Here is a 21704-nt window from a genome sequence, read left to right on the forward strand (position 1 = left end):
CCCACTAACCAGTCTATTATTTATGTGGTCTGTGGTATACAATGTACAATTTCGCTACAAAAAGATTTTATGTCATTTTTTACTGTCTGCCAGTCCTAGTTCTGCAGTATGTCAGCCGGTCAGTTATACATAAAAGGCCAGTGTCAAAAAGTATTCGAAAGCAGAATTCTGTATTTCGTATACTTTTTGGTACCTCATATGTATTACTGAATGGCACACATTGACTTACAATTATATGGACGTCGGGTCCGCGCTAAAAAGTGTCCGCACTTGTAAGGCGGTAAAATCGTATACAGAGCGCGACACTCCGCTTTAGTCTTCATTTGTTCTACGGACAGCGCGATACTGCGATGACATAACAATTTAAATTTCGAATAGGTTGACTTGGGACATTTTTTTCGTGGTTTTTGTATTAGACCCGTCGTCCATTTATTTGTAAGTCAATGATGGCACACTTTAAATTTTACAAACCATCAGATTTTCTTTTATGAAAAAATATGATTTTTTAAGATCTACAAACTGGTTTGTTATATCTGTCATAAGAATATCTGTCCTTGATTCAAGAATTTGAAAATACTAGGGGCATCCCTCTAATTCGTTGATTGATTATTTATTACATACACTATCTACTATTTAATCAATCTGATAATGCACGTGCATAAAAATCTAACTACGCCCTCGCCCATTAGTTTACTTTATTGCTCTCAACATTACAAATTTCGTACGAATATACAATTACATGTCATTTTATACTACTCTTCGAAAAGTGATCGTTAGTTTACAAAAGAATGAGAAATAATTATACTATTTAACGTGTTACACGTAGATACTTTAAATTCATTAATTATCTTGTTTTTTTTTTATAATATCATGTGACCTTACCAACAAGCCGTGCGCCTGTTGGTAACCTACACGTATGTCCATAACAGTTGCAGAGTTACTCAGTGCTTTAAATCGAAAAGATCTGAGGGGCACTGCCACTGCGCCCGCCGCCTGAGACAGAGTTGACAAGTTCCATGTGCTTGTACTTTCACCAGCAACCGTACCCTTCAAAACCGTTCAAAAAATTACTACGTTCCGGTCATGGGACTTGTCAACTTATGTCTTTGGGTGACGGGCGCAGTGGCAGTGATTTCAAGATCAGAGTGGCACGGCAACTGTTATGGACAGGCGTGTTGCTTGCCACCAGGCCCACAACTTGTCCGTCCTGTCTTTTGACATAATAAAAAAAAATTGTAATGTAGACAAAGAAACAAGTGGAGAGTATGCTTGTACCTTCGAATGAAAATTATTTAATGATTAATGAAATTGTATCGATAAATATATGTATGTGTAATAAATGTAAGAATATAAATAAATGAAAATTTTTATCGATTTTAATTGATTTCTAGTAAATAAAAGATAAAAACGTCTTTTCACTGTAGTTTTAATATCTAGGCGACCATGTTAGTTTTCTCTTTATCTAACAATTTTACAATATTCATACCATTATATTATCTATGCATTGTCAACTAAATTGTGAAATAAAAAAAATACGCAAAATATGTTTTCAATCGAAAACCTTTGTCAACCAAAGCACTTTCCCACGGCATTGATATATTATTTAATTAAACGTTTCTGCCAATGGCAGCATAGAGCTTGACGAGTAGGCGAGTCTGATTGAGAGGGGGAGAAACTTTTTACTAAGGTTTATTCAAAATAAATGAGTTTTTATTTTGTACGAAAATTAATAATTTAAACATTAACATAAATTCAATCAAGGTACTTGTTTGATCTATCAAAAGAACAAAAGCATTTCTCGCAAATAAGTTGTCATTGTTGCACAAAGAAAAGGAAATTAAAATAAAGTAACAATTATAAAACTTACATCTAAACTCGTGTTCAAATTACGACAAAATTAAAAGGAATCTTAACTCAAAAACATAGCTAGGTTTTCATGTTTAAAAAAATTCATGTTTTTAACTGCTGAGCCAAAGAAATATAACACTGGTTTTTTTATTTGTTTTTGTTATTGAAGAAAAAGAATGTTAAAAAAACGTCTATATTTTTGAACTGTTCCTTTATGGCCTCTGTAAAACCACTGTAGAAACTAAACTTTAAAATTTAAAAGCAAGGTCTCTAACACCAGTCATGGACGTGCTATAAACGTAGTCGTGAAGTTCAAGCTGAATATCGATTTAGGTACTCGAGTGTTTCCGCAGTTGCTCGGTCAACTTCGTTGACATTGGCATTCGTCAAATAACTGGGAGTTGGACAGTTGGACGGTTCAGGGTTAAACATTGTTAGATGTGTTGGTCTGGTAACTTCGTTTCAATTTATTTATAGACTGAATTCAGTATCTGAATGGAGCTTAGTACCGTCTAAGACAATCCGACAACAACCACATAGTAAAGTGAGGTCCGCTGGTTCGTTTCGTGGCTTAGTTGGCATAGCTCCCGGCACGGTTTGCTGGGAGACGCCGGTTCGAATCCGGCCGGATAGAAGGATTTTTTTCTGTGTGTTCGATCTTTGTATTATACATTATAATAAACTAGAGGAGTAATTTCAGAAAAAAATTTAATATCATGATAGTGAAACATCCTGACATTCGATACAAACATAATTACAGTACGAAAGTTCTTTAAAAGTCTGACCGAAGTCGTATCGCAGCCGTGTGGTGCAGTATGTTGGGATAAATTCTGCGATTATGTGTAGAAATATTATTATTCTTTATAATTACATTAAGAATGGGAGTCACAGAATAGACACTGTTACTAATTGATTTCAAGTTGCAACGCAGCTTAGTAATGATTGCCGTACAACCCTTATTCACTTAGGGTCCTAACCGAAAATCAGTGTTGGGAACGCATTACGTTTTCGAGCAAATATTGAGTTTGTGACACTTTTGTTACCGTGACTGGCACCACACAAAGTCAGTCTCTATATCTAGTGTTCTTTTTACTATTTGTGTGAATAGTTCGTGTTTTAATTTAACCTATTTTTTATACACTTTTTTTTGCTTTGTCAGTGTTTTTATTTCGTAATTATTTATTTATGTTTTATGTTGAATGTTTTGATTATGTTTTGTTTTTATTCTGTTTTCTTTTGTTTTATTTTTTCTTTTGTGGTGTCATTGTGGTAAACAAACAAATGTATTTTCTTTCTTCTTTCTTTTCTTTCTTTCTTCATAAAATAAAAGTAAATTATTTACTACCTCATTTTTTTATGTAATCGATTAACACATACTACTTTTTCAGGTTCTAAACGTATAATGGTAAAACATTTACCACCAAAAGAAAAAATAATCTTCCCCTTTTTAAAAAAGTAATAATAGAAATGACCTTCCTTTAATTATTTGGAAACCACGGCAATATTTTATATAGCCAGAATGGTGGCTCGCGTTTGATCAAAGGATTATCTTGTTATCATAAAAATGTCATACCTTCAAACATACTCATACCCATACGACCAAAATTTATGATCAAAATTTTGAGTAGTTTGTGTACTTAACAAATTTTCGTCGTCAGTTACAAGTTTATTAAAATCACGACGCCAAATGATCACGAAGTACCTGAACGTGCCAAAGTATACAGTTTCACAGGCGGATTTCTTGCATTTGATTTAATATGTACATTTTATTAACATCATGGGTATACCACACATTATGTCTCAGGGTGAAGGGTGCAGTATCAATAACCCTGAATGGCCCTGCACCTATTATAAATAGGCATGTCGCTTACCGCCAGACGCGCGACTTTTTCGTTCCGTTACTTGGTATTATAACAACAGACACTGGCTGATAAAGAAAATCATCATAACTATCATATCACAGCATCTTGGCTTTGCTTCTGCCCGCGCAAGTTTTTTCTAAATGTCCTATCATCTTTTTAATTGCAATTTTCTTTCATACTTTCACAGATCTATAACGACCGTCTATGTAGGTACTTGTTTTTTGTCAAATACAGGAACAAATTGTTGATACTACTGACGACCTCGGCGGTCCAATTTATGCGGATGATGGCAAGACGTTCGAGTAGCAGTAGAGCTCCTTGTGAAAGAGTTCGTCCGGGGAAGTACTGCCACCTTACCTATTTCTGCCGCCAAGCAAAAATTTTCATTACTTTACTTGCATTACTGCGTTCTGGTTTTGAAGGGTAAGGGTGCTGGTGAAATTACAGGCACATGGCACTTGTCTCAGCGTGACGGGCGCAGTGGCAATGTGCCTCAGATTTTTGCGATTTAAAGAGCTGAGTGACACTGCAACTTCAGGCACTGTAATTTGTGGTTGTCTATGTGTGTCCATGGCACCCGCGACAGAGGGTTACCCTAGTGCGGGGCTATGCTGAGTGTGTGCGTTATTTATTTATTTATTTATATTTATTCTAGCTAGTCTTGGAGTGAATTCCCTCGCTCTGGTACTCACGGTACAGGGAATTCCCTAGTTTGAGACCAAGTGATTGGTGAATCAGATTGAATTGAAATCGACATTATTCACTTGCCGTAGGATTAGAGCAGTTATATAGCCGGATATTGGAAGCATTAAAGATAAGACACTTGTTTTATTTTTTATCATTCCGCATCCAATCCGTTCGTTTTATTGTTCTTACGCATGAATTATAAAACGAACCTTATCTACAATGGCTATTCGGCCAGATTGCAGAAATAATTGGCATTACGCAAGTAATAATAACAATGTTCCGTTTATAAACAAAACTATATAAGAATATAATATTTTGGAGGCTAATACAAACTCTGTAGAAGGAAGTTTGCAATACACCATTAAGTCAAATACAAAGAGCAAAATAATGAAGAAGAAGAAAAAGAATGAACCAAAGTAGACAAAAATTAAAAGATAAAGAAAGGTGAGGGTTTTAGGCCCTAATCCACTACTACTACAGTCCCAATGATTGTTAGGTACTTAACACGTTTTCCGCGAGTTGTGCACATGCTATCATCATAACTTTATTATTATTCTTAATATTAAACTTTTAATCAAACAATCTCCGATTATAATAGACGGAATCTAGGTCCAATTAAAAAATATATCATATCATAATTTAATGGTTGATTGATATCTAGTGTTGTCAATGTTAATAATCCTTTAGGTTACCTACTCAAAAAATTATATAAGCAATAATTAGGGACACATAGATATGTTATTGGGTTATCTGGTTGTAGTCCCAAGACTTAACTACGTTAGTTTCAAGTTAGGGAATTCCCTTGTTACTCCAGCAGGCTAACTAGAAACTGAAACCAACCATCTCGATTATAAAGTGATTGTTGCAGTCGCCCGTGCCAATCTCCAATCCTCTAGCGACATTCAGGCACTTTACAAATGATGAAATAGTTTAGGATGGGTTAAAGACGCATAAGTCTTTCTCCACTTCGTCCCTCCATCGGTATTTGGGACGTCCACTAGAAGGTCTTGCGCAGGCTATTTTGATCGCCCTATGAGCTGGCATCTTTTCGAGGTATCTGAGCCAACGGAGTCTTACCAACTTTATTGTTTGAAATTTATGTAATTTATGTTTATGAAACTATTTTCTTATTTTACTGTCCCAATTTTTTCCGTATAAAAGACTATATAGATACTTCGTTAGTGAAATTACGAAATATAGCTGAATAGAAAACCGTAACTAACATTGTTCTAATGGCGACCTCTCACGGATTTCCTCGCACGACCTTTACCCGATTTACCGATTTACCCGACGACCACGGGGAGCCACACATCGACCCCGCACTTTTCGTATTAATAATTAACCAGTCACCGAATGACATTCTATCAACGCGCACCAGCACCGTCAATTTATTTCTATGTATTTGTCCCATAATTGGTCCATCCACCGCTACGGACGCGTTTACGTCACTATGGACGAGCCTCTTCCTAAGATATGAGGTGTGAGTTCATGCAAGGTGATCGGTAAAATCAGACTTAATCACAAATATAATTACATATTATTATTGTGAATAATGGGATAATTCTTGATATTCGGAATAATGAACATCGTTGTCTAAATTCCTTTTCGCTATATTTCCATTTTGCACAAAAGTTATTCATTAGTTAATTCATATATTGGAATTCATGAAATGATAAAAAAAATGTAAACAATAATGACTTGATAATTTTGATGTTATTCATGATAGCGCGGGTATATAGCATCTATTCAATGAAAAATATAAAACGATAAGCATTTTATTTCCCTGCAATTAGGTCACACACTTGTGTATTGCTATTTAATGATATGTTGAAACAACCAGTAGAACAACTACGCAACAAAAAAGACCTTCAAGATGTGTAGCTCAACACTGGCAGGTGCTAATAATGTTTTATAAAAGTATTCCTTTGAGCCGCTTGTCTTATAGTACCGACTTACAAAATATTAAGTTCAGAAGTTATTTTACGGGCTTAAAAGATACGCCGTCTACGCCGTAACGTTAAAGTATTCACGATCCTCACTTGTAGTACAGGGTCAAGACCACTTCAAGCTCAACGCATAAGATTTAAGTTCAACTCTATGCCGCTTGCGATAAGAACGATTCATAGTCCAAAGTCATGGGCTTGACGTGCTTTCAACTGTACTACTATTCTAGAATTATATTAGTTTTAGCAGATGTATGTTTGATAATTTCTAATATGTCCTTATCCACTATTTGATAAATTATTTAACATTTTGACATATTACATTGACACACATTTTATGGTTATAACCACAAGTACGCCATGGGTAAATGACGAGTTATTGGAATATACACAGGGATTTACATGAGATCAGACGTCAATTGTATCTCAGTGACGACTTTCGTGATGGTCGCCCATCCACTGCTGTGAACAACAAAAACATCGATGCTGTTCGCCGTATGATTAAAACAGGCAGGCATGTGAATATCATGAGACTCAGGCATCTTTAGGCATAGGCATGAGTCAAATACAATCAATACTACACAAACATTTGGGTGTGAAAAAGCTGTGCTCTCGGTGATCCCAAACAACTTGACTGAGGCTTAAAAAACGGATCGCGTCACTAAGTGCAATGCCATGTTTACCAGATTCAACGAAGGGGCGTCAAATTTGGTGTGGGACATAGTAACAGGTGACGAAACATGGATTTATAGTTACGATACTAAAACAAAGCAGCAATCAAGCGTATGGGTCTTCCGAGATGAGCCGAAACCAACCAAAGTGGCCCGCGTGCAAAGTGCCTCTAAGCGGATGATTGCTTCTTTTTTTAAGAAAACTGGACACATGGCTACCCTTGCTTTGGAGAATCATTATACCGTGAATAGTGATTGGTACACTATCATTTTTTTGCTGAAAGTTATTGACAAACTCCGTAAAAATAACCGTAAACGCCGTATCATCTTGCACCACGATAATGCCAGTTCCCACACGGCCAGACAGACAAATGAATTTTTGAAGGTGATCAACATTGACCTTATGAGCCATCCCGCGTACAGTCCCGACCTGGAACCTTGTGAGTTTTATTTATTTCCAAAAATTAAGAACCAGTTACGCGGTCAACGATTTTCATCACTTGAAGAGGCTGTCGAAGAGTATGAAAAATATGTTTCAGGGATTGTCACGGAGGGGTGGCATAAATGTTTTCAAAATTGGTTCATTCGTATGAAAAAATGCATTAACGCTAACGGAGAATATTTTGAGAAACAATAAATTCATTTCTGACCATTTATAGTATTTTTTAGTGACGTAACTGTGCTCCAGCTGTATAGAAGTGCAACCGAACTGTTTTATGAACATTTCCATTAATTGGACACCTATTAGTCTAAATAAACAGCCACGTCCCAAGAAAGGTTATAGGACTCAGTTATGCCAGTTGGGTACACACTTAAACGACCCAACACATTATGTCAATAAAGAGAGATGGATAGATAACAACTTAGGATGAAACATATGCTCCACAAGTTAATTCAAGGTCAACATAACGAATGATTATTAAGTCTCAAGTTTCCCTGCCCTAGGTAATTTACTTAGACGTCTTTACGTTATAAGTAAATATGTCTTTTATGCTGTTAAGAGGACATTTATAGACAAAATCATTCTTAATTGGCAGTATTTCTTGGTTTCGTCATCATTTCACACCTCTCGTGGAAGAATGGCAAAAGTGAAGTTACATCAAACACGTTTATAGCTCCATTAGATGCAGAATAATCTCAGTACAGAGTACTAAAAAAACCGACCTCAAAAATACGTGGAATTACGTCGATTTGCTAAGATTTTTTGAATTCGCTTTTTCTTAAGATTTTTTGAAATCGCAAATTGATTCCGCCTTCCCCTTTATGTAAAGGAGAAGGCGGAATCAAATTATGCAACCGGGGATCTAGACGTGGGTTGTGATTCAACCCTATGTTGTGGATATTCCCAGGATTCGTACGAAGCGCTTCGCTTCCACATTTATATGGTGAGCGGCTAGAGAGTGGAATTCCCTGCACGCGGAGGTATTCCCCGAACGCTATAACTTGGACCTTTTCAAGGCGAGAGTGAATTCGCATTATTTAGATGTGTATGCTACATCGTCTATCTCATCATCACATTCCAACAGGTTGAGATGGAGATCAAATGCACACTTGTTTAAAAAATAAAATAAAAAAATAAACGTTTTTGACGTAACTCCACATATACCATTCTTCCATGAGGGGTACGATTTTTTTTTTTCATTACTTTTAAACGTAGCGCACAGGCCTCCCCAATAGGTGGAAGGAAAAAAATAACGATCTGTCTTTTTTTAAATGATATAAAACGACGCCAGCTGGACGAACAAGTCGTACGCCTGTTAGCGACACGCCTATCCAGTTGCAGTGCCACTCAGGGGTTTAAATCGCAAAGACCTGATAGGCGCTCCCACTGCGCCTGTCACCCTGAGACATAAGTTGACAAGTCCCATGCTCACCAGCACCCTTACCCTTCAAATCATCAACAAAACTGAAACGCAGTATTGCTCACATTACTGCTTAGCGGCAGACATAGGTAAGGTGGCAGTACTTCCCTGGACGAACTCTTTCACGAGGAGTTACTACTACTAAAGACCCTACTTGCATGCAGCGGACTTGCTTGCTTGCTTGATTTGGACTTTGACGGTCTGGTTATTTTGCGGGTATTCTCACTTCTAATCCATTCTTGCAGTAAAACTCCGAGTTTCTTGAATTTCCAAATTTTCTCTTTACTTGACAACGTTACGACAAGAAGATTACAATGCGCTCATAATTCAATGGAAAATAATTTTATTCTAATTTTTTGTTTTGTTTTGTTTCAGGTAATTAGATTCACGAGCGGGCCCTCCTACGTTGCTCAAGCATGACTCGAGTTCAACCGGAATCATTACTTTCTACGCCCATGTCTGTCTACAACAATCGTCTATGACATGGTACCTTAGTCTTAATACCTTATCGATCAAGGTACACCGTAGCATTAGATTTTTCTTAAAAAAATCCTTATATTGAAACATTTTTAATCAAGATTAGATGTGTCAGAATGATTCAGATTCAGATTCATTTATTTCTCAAATATAACATTACAGTATAAATTGCACTACATTAGTTTGTTATAATTATTAATACAAAGATCGAACACTCAGAAAAAACACTCAGAAAAAATTCCTTCGATCCGGTCGGATTCGAACCGACGTCTTCTTGCATACCGTGCCAGACGCTATACCAACTAAACCACGGAACGAACCAACGGACCTCACGAATTTTTCTATGTGCTTGCGTCGTGTCTTTGTACTTGGTCTTTCAACGACTTTTTAGTCGTAGCGCCATCTATGAGAAATCTATTACAGATTTATCACCCAGTTAGTACCTTTACAGCTACCAGTCCTGGCGAGAGATGTCGCTATTCACTGTATTAATTAAATTTTTATTGAATTGATATTCAATTATTTTTTGTGAAATTACTCCACTACATGTCAAAGTATAAGAAATTATATTGAGATCGTCAGACAAAAAGGAAAATTTTTAGAAAAACACACAATAATTAGAAAATTAACAATTCATTATATAATATTGTTGTCATTAAATTACATATAAATATCATTCTGCATCAAGGATCGTCATAAGTTGATAATTATACAAGAGCATGTTAATGCGGTAAAAATTAGTATAAAAATAGAAAATACTGAATTCATTACAATTTAAAGTCCATAAATTCTTTTACAGAGTATATAGGATTTTTCAAGAAAAAGTCTTTCAACCGGCGCCTAAATGTTTCGTCAGACGGTTCAAGTCTGAGAGTAGCGGGTAAACGCTCATAGTAAGTAGGTCCAATGACACGCGGGTTTTTCTCTGCAAGTGCCATGCGTCGAGGGACTGTTCTCAAATAACCGGTACGGCGAAGTGGGATGCCAGAAACATTTACAGTACCAAATGAAGACAGATTATTTCTAACGTACATTATAATTTCGTATAAATAGAGTGAGTAGTGCGTCATTATGCGTTGCGCTACAAAGAGATTTCTGCAGGAATGTCTGTGTTTTACCCCAACCAATACGCGTACGGCACTTTTTGCATTAGCATGACTCTATTGGCATCCGTGGAGTTACCCCATATGAGTGAACCGTACGACATCAGCGAGTGGAAATATGAAAAATAGACCTGTCTTAATGCAGAATCAGAAATTAGCAAATTCAGTTTACGCAACGCAAAGACTGCACCACTCAGTCTATCACACAGTCTGTCAACATGGCACTTCCAGTTAAGGTTCGAGTCCAGAGTGAAGCCAAGGAACCTACTCTCATTGCATATCGGCATCGGATTGTTTGCTACACACGGAGGAACTGTGAGACCTCGACCCGAGAAAACCATGATGTTGGATTTAGTGATATTCAGCAGCAACCCATTCGATGAAAACCACCTCTGGAGCTGCTCATACCCTTCGTCGATTCTCTGTCTCAGCTGTTCGTACGTGCGCGCGCTAACTATAACTGTTGTGTCATCCGCAAACAGTACGGAGAGGCCGGCTGTGATGGCAGTGGGAAGGTCATTTACATATAATAGAAATAGCGTGTTTCCTAAGGCAGACCCTTGAGGAATTCCCAAGTTCACACTACCAGCAACGGACTCCAGTCTTTTACCGTTCGAGGATAATTTTACCACTTGCTTCCGATCCGATAAGAACGAGGTGAGAAGTTTGTGGCTCTTACCCTGTATTCCATAATGATATAACTTATCCAACAACAGTTCATGATTAATTACATCAAAGGCCTTGGACAAGTCACAAAATATGCCCGCCATTTTATACTTCTCATCCAGACCGGAAACTAAGCAGTCAAATATTTTATGTGCCGCGGTAATTGTAGACATCTTCTGCCGATATGCAAATTGATTATCTGTCACCAATTCATTGTCCTCAAGGTGGCCCATTATGTGGGAAGATAGGATAGATTCCAGAATCTTAGATATAGTAGGAACAATTGTTATTGGTCTGTAATTGTTCACATCACACTTGTCACACTTCCCCTTGAAGACAGGACACACCCTGGTACTCTGAAGCACATCCGGGTACACACCGGTGTCAAAGATAATATTAAATAAGACTACTAAAATGTCTGAGATAAATGGCCATATGTATAACAATATATTTAGTGATATGTCATATTTGTCAACAGTTGAACGGGTCTTTAACATCGACTGTACCACTTTATCTATAAGGCCCCGTGTGATGGTCGGTGGAGAGAAAGTTGGCACATCTGTATTGTGCAGATGTTTGCAGATGTATTGCCTACACATAGACAGATCACTTTCAATTATATATTTGGAGGCTACACCTAGAAAGTGCGAATTAAACGTGTCTGGAACCATATTTATTGGTATATCAATTTGAGAGGATAAATCTTTGAGGCTGATTTTTGATGACCTAGTTTCTATACCTATTTCGTCATTGACTACATTCCATATCTCCTTGGATGGATTTTTGCTTTCTACCAACCTCTTTTCAATGTAGGTTTGCCGGGCACGTAACGTCTCAGATTTAATAAGATTATAATATGTCATGATACACTCTGATATTACTGGGTTGTTTGGATACTGACGCCTGATCTCATGTAAATCCCTGTGTTTACGTGTATATTCCAATAACTCGTCATTTACCCACGGCGTAGTTGTCACATTATTCCGAAATTTAAATGTTTTAACCTTAAAATGTATGTCAATGTAATATGCCAAAATATTAAATAATTTATCAAATTTACTGTTAATATCTATAGTGTTGTCATAAATAAAATTAAAATCATAGTTACAAATGTCACAATAAAATAAATAGATAGATTCGTTTGTAAAACAACGACGTTCGATAAGCTGCTGATTTGTTTTGTTTTCCTTTCCTCTGTGTTTAATTGCAAATTCATATCGCTGTGCGCTATGGTCGCTAATAGCAGTATCCACCGGTGATACGGTAAGGCATTCATGACCGCGGTTTGTTATACCGCAATCGATGGACGACGCACAGTCAGCAGTCACGCGAGTGGGAAAGGAAACTATATTAAAGCACCCATAACTACTTAGTACGTCGTCGACCCGCCGTCTCAAACTATTGTCAGATAAATAATCTACATTTTGATCACCAACTAGAAGAAACCTTTGCTTTTCGTCAATGAGCTTATTCAATAATAATTCCAATTTTTCCATATAAATGTCAATATTGCCCTTTCCAGTCCTGTATAGCGAAATTATAATCAATTTACAATAGGTAATCTCAATAGCTGTACATTCAAAGTGATACTGAACGGAGTGGTCCCGCAGGTCATTTCGCTGTTTATATGTAATACCGTTTCTTGTTCAGCAAGTAAAACATTGTTTAACAACAATCAGAACTCGACAAAAACAAGAATCCGAACTAATAAACGGAAGAAAATAATAGCGGTTAAAGTATGAAATTGCCGATTTGTACTGAAAATCTAAATTGTTTATTTTTTAAATTTTTAACAAATTTATTTAATCAAAATAGTTGCCATTATTATCTATACATTGCTGCCATCTAATGGGAAGGTTATTAATGCCTTTGCGATAGAACTCCGACGATCTAGACTGCACAAACTGTGTGAAAGTATTTTGTACTGCCTCCTGGGAAGAAAACTTCTTGTCACGTAGATAATTGTCCAAATCACGAAAAAAATGGTAGTCCGTTGGAGCAAGGTCTGGTGAATACGGAGGATGACGAATGGTTTCTAACTGCAGTTCCTGAAGGGTCAAAATGGTTTCTCGTGCTGTGTGAGGTCTCGCGTTGTCGTGGAGCAATAATGGTGAAGATCGATTCATGAGTCGGGGCTGTTTTACTGCTAGTTTTGTCAACATGGTTCGGAGTTCGGCACAATAGACATCTGCCGTTATTGCTTGACCAGATCGGAGAAAACTATAGTGAATAACACCATGCTGAGACCACCAAACAGTTACCATTACCTTTTTATTGGTAAGTTTTGCTTTAGGACACTGTTGTGGCATTTGACCTGGGGTCAGCCATTGCATTTTGCTTTTCCGGTTATCATAAAGAATCCACTTTTCATCACATGTTACAATTCGATCCAATATTCCTTCATTTCTGTACCGGTTCAACAAGGCAACACAAGTTTCAACACGCGTTTCTTTCTGCAGATCAGTCAAATCATGAGGCACCCATTTTTCGTATTTTTTTATTTTATTGATTTGACGCAAGTGAGTCAATATTGTGGGTAAGGTAACGTTAAACCATGCCGCTAATTCCTGGGTAGTTTGACTAGGATCGGCTTCCACTATCTCTCTTAATTCATCGTTATTCACCTGTGTGGGCGGTCTTCCTCGTGACTCGTTCTTTAAGTCGAAATTTCCATCACGAAAGCGTTTAAACCAAAATCGCACGGTGCGTTCATTAGTAGACCCCTCTCCAAACGCAGCATTGATATTGCGGGCTGTTTCTGCCGCGTTAGTTCCGCGTCGGAACTCGTATTCAAAAATCACTCGAATTTTCGCAGTATCCATCTTTCTTGTCTAAATTGAATAACAAAAACAATTGAAAGTCGATATTCAAATGTTTCAAATTAAAAAAAAAAAATCACAGAAACCATTTGAAAAAAGTTTCATTCGAAAACCTCAAACCATGAAGATTCTATGAAAATTCAAAGAACCTATTGCAATAAAACGGCAATTTCATACTTTAACCCCTAATATAAATGAGGAAGTAGGCTTTTAGTAAACTTTATGGGACATTAGGATTTCAATTCAACAGTACCCACTAGTCGTAATAGTAAAAACGGTGTTAAGTTCAAAATGTAGACTGCACCAAGAATTAGAACGCATGCCACCGGTGTATCACTGATAAACTTTGATTTTAATTAAAATAAAAAGATTATATTGTAAGCCAGTCTTAGTGATAAAAATGCGATCGGAAATCGAAGATTGATTGAATCAAACGCAATACCCGCCTAACAAAACGAATTATATTTACGTAGACATCTGTGGCTTAGTAGCACTAGAGCTCCTTGTGAAAGAGTTCATCTAGAGAACTACTCCTATTTCTGCGGCGGGTATGGTTGCTGGTGAAATTACAAGCACATGGGACTTGTCAAATTATATCTCAGGGTGACGGGCGCAGTGGCAGTGCCCCTCAGATCTTTGCGATTTAAAGCTCTAAGTGGCACTGCAATTGTCATGAATGGGCATGTCGCTTACCACCAGATATGCGACTTATTCGTCCGGCCGCTTGACATCATAAAAAAACTGGAGTAAGAAGGACAAAAGTTTGCAGAAGTCGGTTTTCATAATATCAAGTAAATTGTACTGTCCTCGTAACGAAAAAAGGCACAACTACGCATACAAATATGCGGCAGTATAGATTCTTAAATATTTATGGTAGATGTGAATAAAAAATACCGGAATTACTGTCACTAAAGAAAACCACTAAATTATTACATTACGTAGATACAGTGTTTGTATCATGTTACACCACATAATATGATCATGTTGTCAGTAAGTGCGGAAGTGGTGCAAGAGTTAAATTTAATTTCTAGACATTATTATCACGTGCACGGCTTGCAAATCAACATAACCAATCTGTGCTGAAGAACATAATTAACTAAAAATATTATTTTATTTATGACTTTTATTTATTTATTTACATTGCAAAGTTACAGCTAAATAGCCAACACATTCATATGTTATAAACAGATAATTATATATATTTTTAAATTAATATTCCCATGCTAATTCTAATAATTTACAAGTTACCCTTCATATGTATGTACTGTGCGTAGGAGCCACCGCACCCTTATCACCGCAAGGTATACGCGCGAGACTAGCAGATCAACCTTAGACATTACAATGATGACATACTTGACTTCATCCGGTTCTTCGAGAGGCTAGTGACTCTGAGTCCACTACCAAATCTCCTCATTGGTGGCTGAGCTGTAAGGCACGCAGGGTGACGAGCACAGTGGTAGTGCCCCTAAGACCTTTGCGATTTAAAGGTCTGAGTGGCACTGTAACTGTAATGGATAGGCGTGTCGCTTACCACCAGGTGCACGACTTGTTCATCCTGCCACTCGGTATTATAAAAAAATACCAATAATGCTAATAAATATTTGCTGCCACCTTATAATGGAACGAGGAAATGAAATGAGCCAGAAGAAGCATCTTTCGCCTAAGAGACGAAGTGTCTAAGCGCTCAGTTACACGAGAAGAAAGTTTGCGACCGCCCAGTTGCCACGCCTTCATGTTCATTAATAGCGAATCTGAATTCTATTTATTATGCATCAACATTTACATTCCTCTCAATAAAATTACCGCGCGACCGCCGCGTAGACCATATTCAAACCAGGCTAGCCCGCGTGCCCGGAACGCTCATTTAAATTAAAACACAGTCAAACAAGCCATGACAGTTAGACGCACGGGGTCGCTGCACGGCGGCAACGCGGACTCCGCGATGAAATTCGTGTCGATCAAATGCGCTCTAACTACACCACACAACAAAGCGTGAAGGTAAGTATGGGTAATACGCGTACTGCAGCCTCTATATATTAAGTTATAGAGGCTGCAGTACGTACCTCTATGTTAGCTCTACAGCCAACATGCAAATTGACGCTGAATTCGTGCAACCATGATGAAGTATTTGTCTTATATTGACCCAAACCATAATGCATATTCTAGTTTGCTACGTACATAGGCGTTACTTTACAATAAATAAATAATAGGTGTTGTAACCTTTATTTATTTATTGTATTATTGTAATGCTTAAAGGCAGGTATACACTATACATATTGGCGAACACAGCAAGCTATACAGATTCAAGAATGTATGAAAGTTAATTACTCGTTACAATTATAATTACAATTTTCTGTACAGTTAAAAAAGAAAAAGTAAAATACAATCAGGACGTTAGAATAAGATTATAAATAAATGATGATTTGGTACATAACAAGTCGGTCAGAACATTGAATAATTTTTTTTATTGTTAACCGACTTAAAAAAAGGAGGAGGTTCTCAATCCGTCTGTATGTTTTTTTTGTATGTATGTTACGCGATAACTCCGCCATTTGTGAACCAATTTTGATGATTTTTTTTTTGTTGGAAAGAAGGTACCTCAGATGTAGTCCCATTTGAATTTAAAGAAAATGTTTCACCTCTAAAGGTGGCAAACCAGGGAATGAATGACTTTTGAGGTCGGTTTTTTTAACCGGAGGTTAAGTTATTATTTTTAAAGGTAGCTAGCGAGTCATTAAAGATGTCGAAATTCATTCGATATTGTATTTGATAACTCAGTAAAAACATATTTTTTATCAAATAAAATTGATTTTTCTGTGTTTTAACAAGTAATAACAAAATTATCCATAAAACAATGTTATGTTTAAATATATACAAGCCAAGTGATTTTCAATTGAAACCTGGTGTATAGTATATAGTACGCTAAAAAACCTTCACTCTTTTTTCATACTGTCGAAGAGAATTCTTCGTGTCGTGATCAAAACAATCTATATTAACTAAACTGAATCGCTTTTCAAAATCATAGAATACTTATCGTTTTTATCAAGCGAATTTAATTTAATTTCTAACGATTTTGGTGACGTGATTCTTCAAAAACAAATAAATACATTTACTTTTAAAAATTTCTTTATTCATATCGGTGATTTAAGTCATAGCTTCGATCCAGTGAGAAGCAACAGAAACACGGGAGTTAACACCAGGGTAATAGGGGTCGCCACACCCGATTCCCCAAGAGCGGATACCCACAACGACATTGTTGTGCAGCAATGGGCTGCCATCATCACCCGTGCACTGATCGCGACCACCGACGTTCACGTAGCCAATGCACAACATACTCTTAGTAATACGGCGACCTTGAGTAGCGTATCGTTGTGCGCAGAGCTCCTGATTGACAGTCCAGATTTGAACGTGACGTAGCTGATCTACACCAGGAACACCAAGCTACAAAAGAAAACATTGGTTAAAAACGCCCAGGCCGTAGTAGTTCATTATAAAAGTGCTGTTTATCATTGTATCATTTTGTATTATAGTCACTACTACTTTGCCCACCAGTTTAAGAAGATACTACTCTTTCCGACAAACAGTCGTCACAAATGGTACATAATACTCAGCTGGAATTATAAAGATAGAGGAAAAATAACCATTAAAATTAGTAACAGAGTTATTTAGGAAACGATTAATAAAGAAAAAAAGTTGAAATTGTCATGAAAAATATTTACCCAAGTGTCTCCCCATCCAATTGCCCACACAATCTGATTGTCACCGAGATTGTAATTGGCGGCCGCAATGTTCGCCGGCCCCACTGAATTAGTAAGGTACTGGATGAAGGTGTTAAGCCTTAAAAGGGAGAAATCATTGTCTTCGAAGCTAGGATTGTATTGAGGGTGGTTCGTAATTTCACCCGGCGTATGGATGGAGCCACCACTGTGTGCCCAGGAAGAGCCTACACGAGCGCGCCATCGAGAAACAATCATGCCGGTGCTGTGAAAACAAAATCGTTAGTTGGAGTGTGAAAATATTTACCAATTAGATTTAAATTAGAATTCCAGCTGGATGTCGCACAAATGCGATGCAAGGAAGAGCTTACGAAAATTTCAGATACCACTTGACTGATTGATTTTTTTTTATTTAGCATATAGCTCTTTTCAGATAAATACCTTTTAAATGAACGTAATTGTACTTTATAATATTGTACCTATTTATATTTTATTTATATTGTAACTAACTGTAATACACAAACAAATAAACTGCGTTAAAAATTTGTAACTTATCTTTCAATAAACAGTCATGTGTAAGAGAAGTTTTTTAGTTTGATACGTACTTCCAGAAGCAGTGGGCAGCGGTGAGAATTGTTCTCTGGTTAATGATGGTACCACCGCATTGTTGAGTGAATACGGTCTGGGCTTGAGAGTAGAGCAAAGCGGCTGCGAATGGGTATTGGGTGATGGTGGTCGCTGATCCACCAACGATTCTTTGTGATTCATTAGGTCCTGGAGGGGGTCCGGCTACTTTGGCTTTAAAAATAATAAATATTTTCCAAGACATTAGGTTTTAGGTTTACGGACCAATAGCGAGTGGCAATCGAAAAAATGTAACATTACATTACAAATATAAAAATTTTACAGGTTGAATTAGATAATTTATAATTATAATAGTTTCTTACCCGAGACAATGCCCCAGCAAACAAACAAGGTGACGGCAAAAAGCATGGTCAATTCTTTTTCTTCCTTTCCCCCAAACTAAAAGAATTGTGCTATTCTGGTACTATTTATACCTCTGGATAGATAAATTTTACTGTTCGATAATTTTAATCTAAATCTGATTACACGGTAACTAGTGAGAGTTATCGCATAGTTAAATCATTTTGTGTTAACATTATTTACAATTTTAACCCTGGGGTTCTCAATTAAGAATGACGAATTTGAAATTTAATGTATTTTTCGTACGTGCACGCCGATATGCTTTATGGATTTATGATAACGGTCAAGTGACCCAAAATTAAAAATAAAATAAAAGGATTATGTTTATATTGTTAGCCATTGTTAGGACATACATGCGAAAGAAAGCCGATAATTGAAAGTTGGAAACACAATACTCGCCTCACGAATAAATTTAATTTACGTATTTATTTATTTGATAATAGACGAGCAGCTTTCGATGGTATGTATACATCATACAGTGTTGAAATTTATATCGTTTGTTTTAGTTCACTTTTTTACCACTAATTCACACTTTCGTAGCTAGCTGTCGAGCTTGTTTTTGAAGACATTAACAGAGACAGCAGAAACAACAATTTCCGGTAGCATGTTCCAATTATGCACTCTGTTGCTGAAAAAATGATGTGGAGCAGGTGTTTTGGAAGGTGCACGAACTAGTTTGAGATGGTGGCAACGTAGTTATGTGTAACTGGAGCACACGACGTAAAAGTTTGCTGTGGTAGATTTTTTTAATGACTTGTTTATGTTATAGGTGCGTAAATATAAATAAAAGTAGCAGTAGAGCTGCTTGTGAAAGAGTTTGTCCTGGGAAGTACAGCCACCTTACCTATTTCTGCCGCCTAACATTAATGTGAGCGTTCCGGTTTTGAAGGGCAAGGGTGCTGGTGAAATTACGTAGCTCACGAGTCAACGAGTGACGCAAAAAACGTCGTTATGGCAAAAAAGTCGTTAAAACCAAAAATAAAGATCTGCAACAAACACATACAAAAATTCGTAAGGGCTGCTGGTTTGTTCCGTGGCTTTGCTGGCAGAGTTTCAAGCACTAATTGTTGGAAGGCGCTAGTTCGAATCCAGCCGCATCGAAAGAATTTTTCTTAATGTTCGTTCTTTGATAATTATTATATTATAATTATAATAAATTTGTAAAGATTTTTAATTATGTAATTCTTGAAATTATTGAATTTGTTACAATAAAATAGATTTGCTTTTAAAAAATTCTTTATTCAGGAAATTTGTGTATTTTTATAACTTAATAAATTTATGTTTCTTCTGTGCCATATGTGCTTTAAGCCATAGCTTGGATCCAGTTAGAAGCATAAGTAATGCGAGCGTTAACACTAGGGTAATAGGGGTCACCACACCCTAATCCCCAAGAGTAGACACCCACAATGACATTGTTGTGCAACAGTGGGCTGCCATCATCACCCGCGCACTGACCGCGACCACCGACGTCCAAGTAGCCAGCGCACAGCATGCTATTGGTAATAACACTACCTTGAGTAGCGTATTGTTGTGCGCAAACCTGCTGGTTGACTGTCCAGAGTTGAACGTGACGTAGCTGTTCGGATGCTGAACCACCAGGCTACAAAAAAAGATTAGTCAAAGGATGTTCAGGTCCAAAACTGTTGGTTATAAAAGTACTATTTATCATTCTATGTCACTACAACTTTGACCACCTAATAATTTCAAATGGTGCATATTACTATTCCGCAGAAATATAAAAAAAGACCAAGAATAACTCAAAAAATTAATAACAGAGTTATTCACAAATCCATTAATAAAGAAAAAAAGTTGAAATTGTAATGAAAATTTAAAAATATTTACCCAAGTTTCTCCCCATCCAATTGCCCACACAATCTGGTTGTCAGCGAGATTGTAGTTGGAGCCCGCAATGCTCCCCGGTCCCACTGAACCACTTATATACTGAATAAGGGAGCTAAGCCTTAAGAGGGAGAAATCATTGTCATGGTAACTCGGATTATATTGGGGATAGTTCATGATGTCAGCCGACAGATGGACGTAGCCACCGCTATTTGCCCAGGAAGAGCCTACACGAGCGCGCCATCTGGTAGCAACCATGCCGGAGCTGTGCAAATAAAATCGTTAGTTACAGTGTAAAAAAGAAAATTTCAGATGGAATTCGCTTGATTGATTGATTTACTTAGTATATAGGATAAAACTCCTTTTAAATGAACGTAATCGTATGCAGCTAAATTTCGTTAAAAATTTGTAACTTTTGACATTCATATATTTCATAGGTTCGATACGTACGAGAAGCAATGAGCAGCGGTGAGAATTGTTCTCTGGTTAAGGATGGAACCACCGCATTGTTGAGTGAATGTAGTCTCCGCTTGAGAAAAGAGCAAAGCGGCGGTGAATATGTACTGGTAGTTGGTGGTCGCTGATCCACCTATGATTCTTTGTGATTCATAAGGTCCTGGCGGGGGTCCGGCTACGGTGGCTGCAGAAATTATAAAATAATTAATATTATTCAAGACAATGATTCACAGACATTAGGTTGTGACGGTGTAGTAAGGAAGTGTGGAAAAAATCCACTTGTCCCCACCAGGGGGACAGCTAGTAGGGACTAGTGGAATAGGTCGACATATCACCTTGCGGACCAAATTCAAGTGGGGTCGAGTTTGTTATGTAAATTAAAAATATAACGAATGAATGAATGTATAAAATTTTAAATGTATAAATTAATGAATATGGTGATCAAACACCTATTTTATTAGTAAATGCTATCACAATGTAACAAAAGGTCAGTAATTGGTCTTTATTCAAGAAGCTAAACAAGTTATATATAAAATTTTACATTTTCGCAGGTTTTTTATCTAAAAATTATATTATAACAGTTTTTCTTACCCGAGACAATGCCCCAACAAGCAATTAAGGCGACGGCGAAAAGCATGGTCAATTATTTACCTTTCACCCCAAACTAAAGGAAATATGCATTTCTCGTACTATATATACCTAGAGATAAATTTTACTGCTCGATAATTTTAATCTAAATCTGATTACATAGTAACTACTAATAATTATCAT

General features: G+C 37.0%; 2 protein-coding genes across 2 annotated transcripts; both read right to left on the minus strand.

Annotated features, from left to right (window-relative positions):
- Window positions 1-17071: 17071 nt before the first annotated feature.
- Window positions 17072-18677, minus strand: LOC113230557 (trypsin CFT-1-like). Its single transcript, XM_026464563.1, has 4 exons — window positions 18602-18677; window positions 18260-18452; window positions 17658-17919; window positions 17072-17379 (listed from the first exon to the last, which is right to left on the minus strand). Exons 1-4 carry the CDS (start codon window positions 18645-18647, stop codon window positions 17083-17085), a joined length of 798 nt encoding a protein of 265 aa, XP_026320348.1. The 5' UTR covers window positions 18648-18677; the 3' UTR covers window positions 17072-17082.
- A 1195-nt stretch (window positions 18678-19872) lies between these two features.
- LOC113230108 (trypsin CFT-1-like) lies at window positions 19873-21600 on the minus strand. Its single transcript, XM_026463870.1, has 4 exons — window positions 21525-21600; window positions 20928-21117; window positions 20481-20742; window positions 19873-20238 (listed from the first exon to the last, which is right to left on the minus strand). Exons 1-4 carry the CDS (start codon window positions 21568-21570, stop codon window positions 19942-19944), a joined length of 795 nt encoding a protein of 264 aa, XP_026319655.1. The 5' UTR covers window positions 21571-21600; the 3' UTR covers window positions 19873-19941.
- Window positions 21601-21704: the final 104 nt, after the last annotated feature.

The sequence above is a fragment of the Hyposmocoma kahamanoa genome, unplaced genomic scaffold (genome assembly GCF_003589595.1).
Source record: "Hyposmocoma kahamanoa isolate Upper Pololo Valley unplaced genomic scaffold, ASM358959v1 63, whole genome shotgun sequence".
Taxonomy (NCBI): Eukaryota; Metazoa; Arthropoda; class Insecta; order Lepidoptera; family Cosmopterigidae; genus Hyposmocoma; species Hyposmocoma kahamanoa.

What these genes read in the sequence shown, in the direction of transcription:
- LOC113230557 (XM_026464563.1), bottom strand. Translation starts at nt 18,647, where the DNA reads ATGCTTTTTGCCGTCACCTTGTTTGTTTGCTGGGGCATTGTCTCGG. An exon ending in TTGCTGGGGCATTGTCTCGG is followed by an intron (nt 18,453 to 18,601) that starts GTAAGAAACTAT and finishes TTATTTTTAAAG; the next exon opens with CCAAAGTAGCCGGACCCCCT. An exon ending in TTGGATGGGGAGACACTTGG is followed by an intron (nt 17,380 to 17,657) that starts GTAAATATTTTT and finishes TTTCTTTTGTAG; the next exon opens with CTTGGTGTTCCTGGTGTAGA.
- LOC113230108 (XM_026463870.1), bottom strand. Translation starts at nt 21,570, where the DNA reads ATGCTTTTCGCCGTCGCCTTAATTGCTTGTTGGGGCATTGTCTCGG. An exon ending in TTGTTGGGGCATTGTCTCGG is followed by an intron (nt 21,118 to 21,524) that starts GTAAGAAAAACT and finishes TAATTTCTGCAG; the next exon opens with CCACCGTAGCCGGACCCCCG. An exon ending in ACCGCTGCTCATTGCTTCTC is followed by an intron (nt 20,743 to 20,927) that starts GTACGTATCGAA and finishes TTATTTGCACAG; the next exon opens with CTCCGGCATGGTTGCTACCA.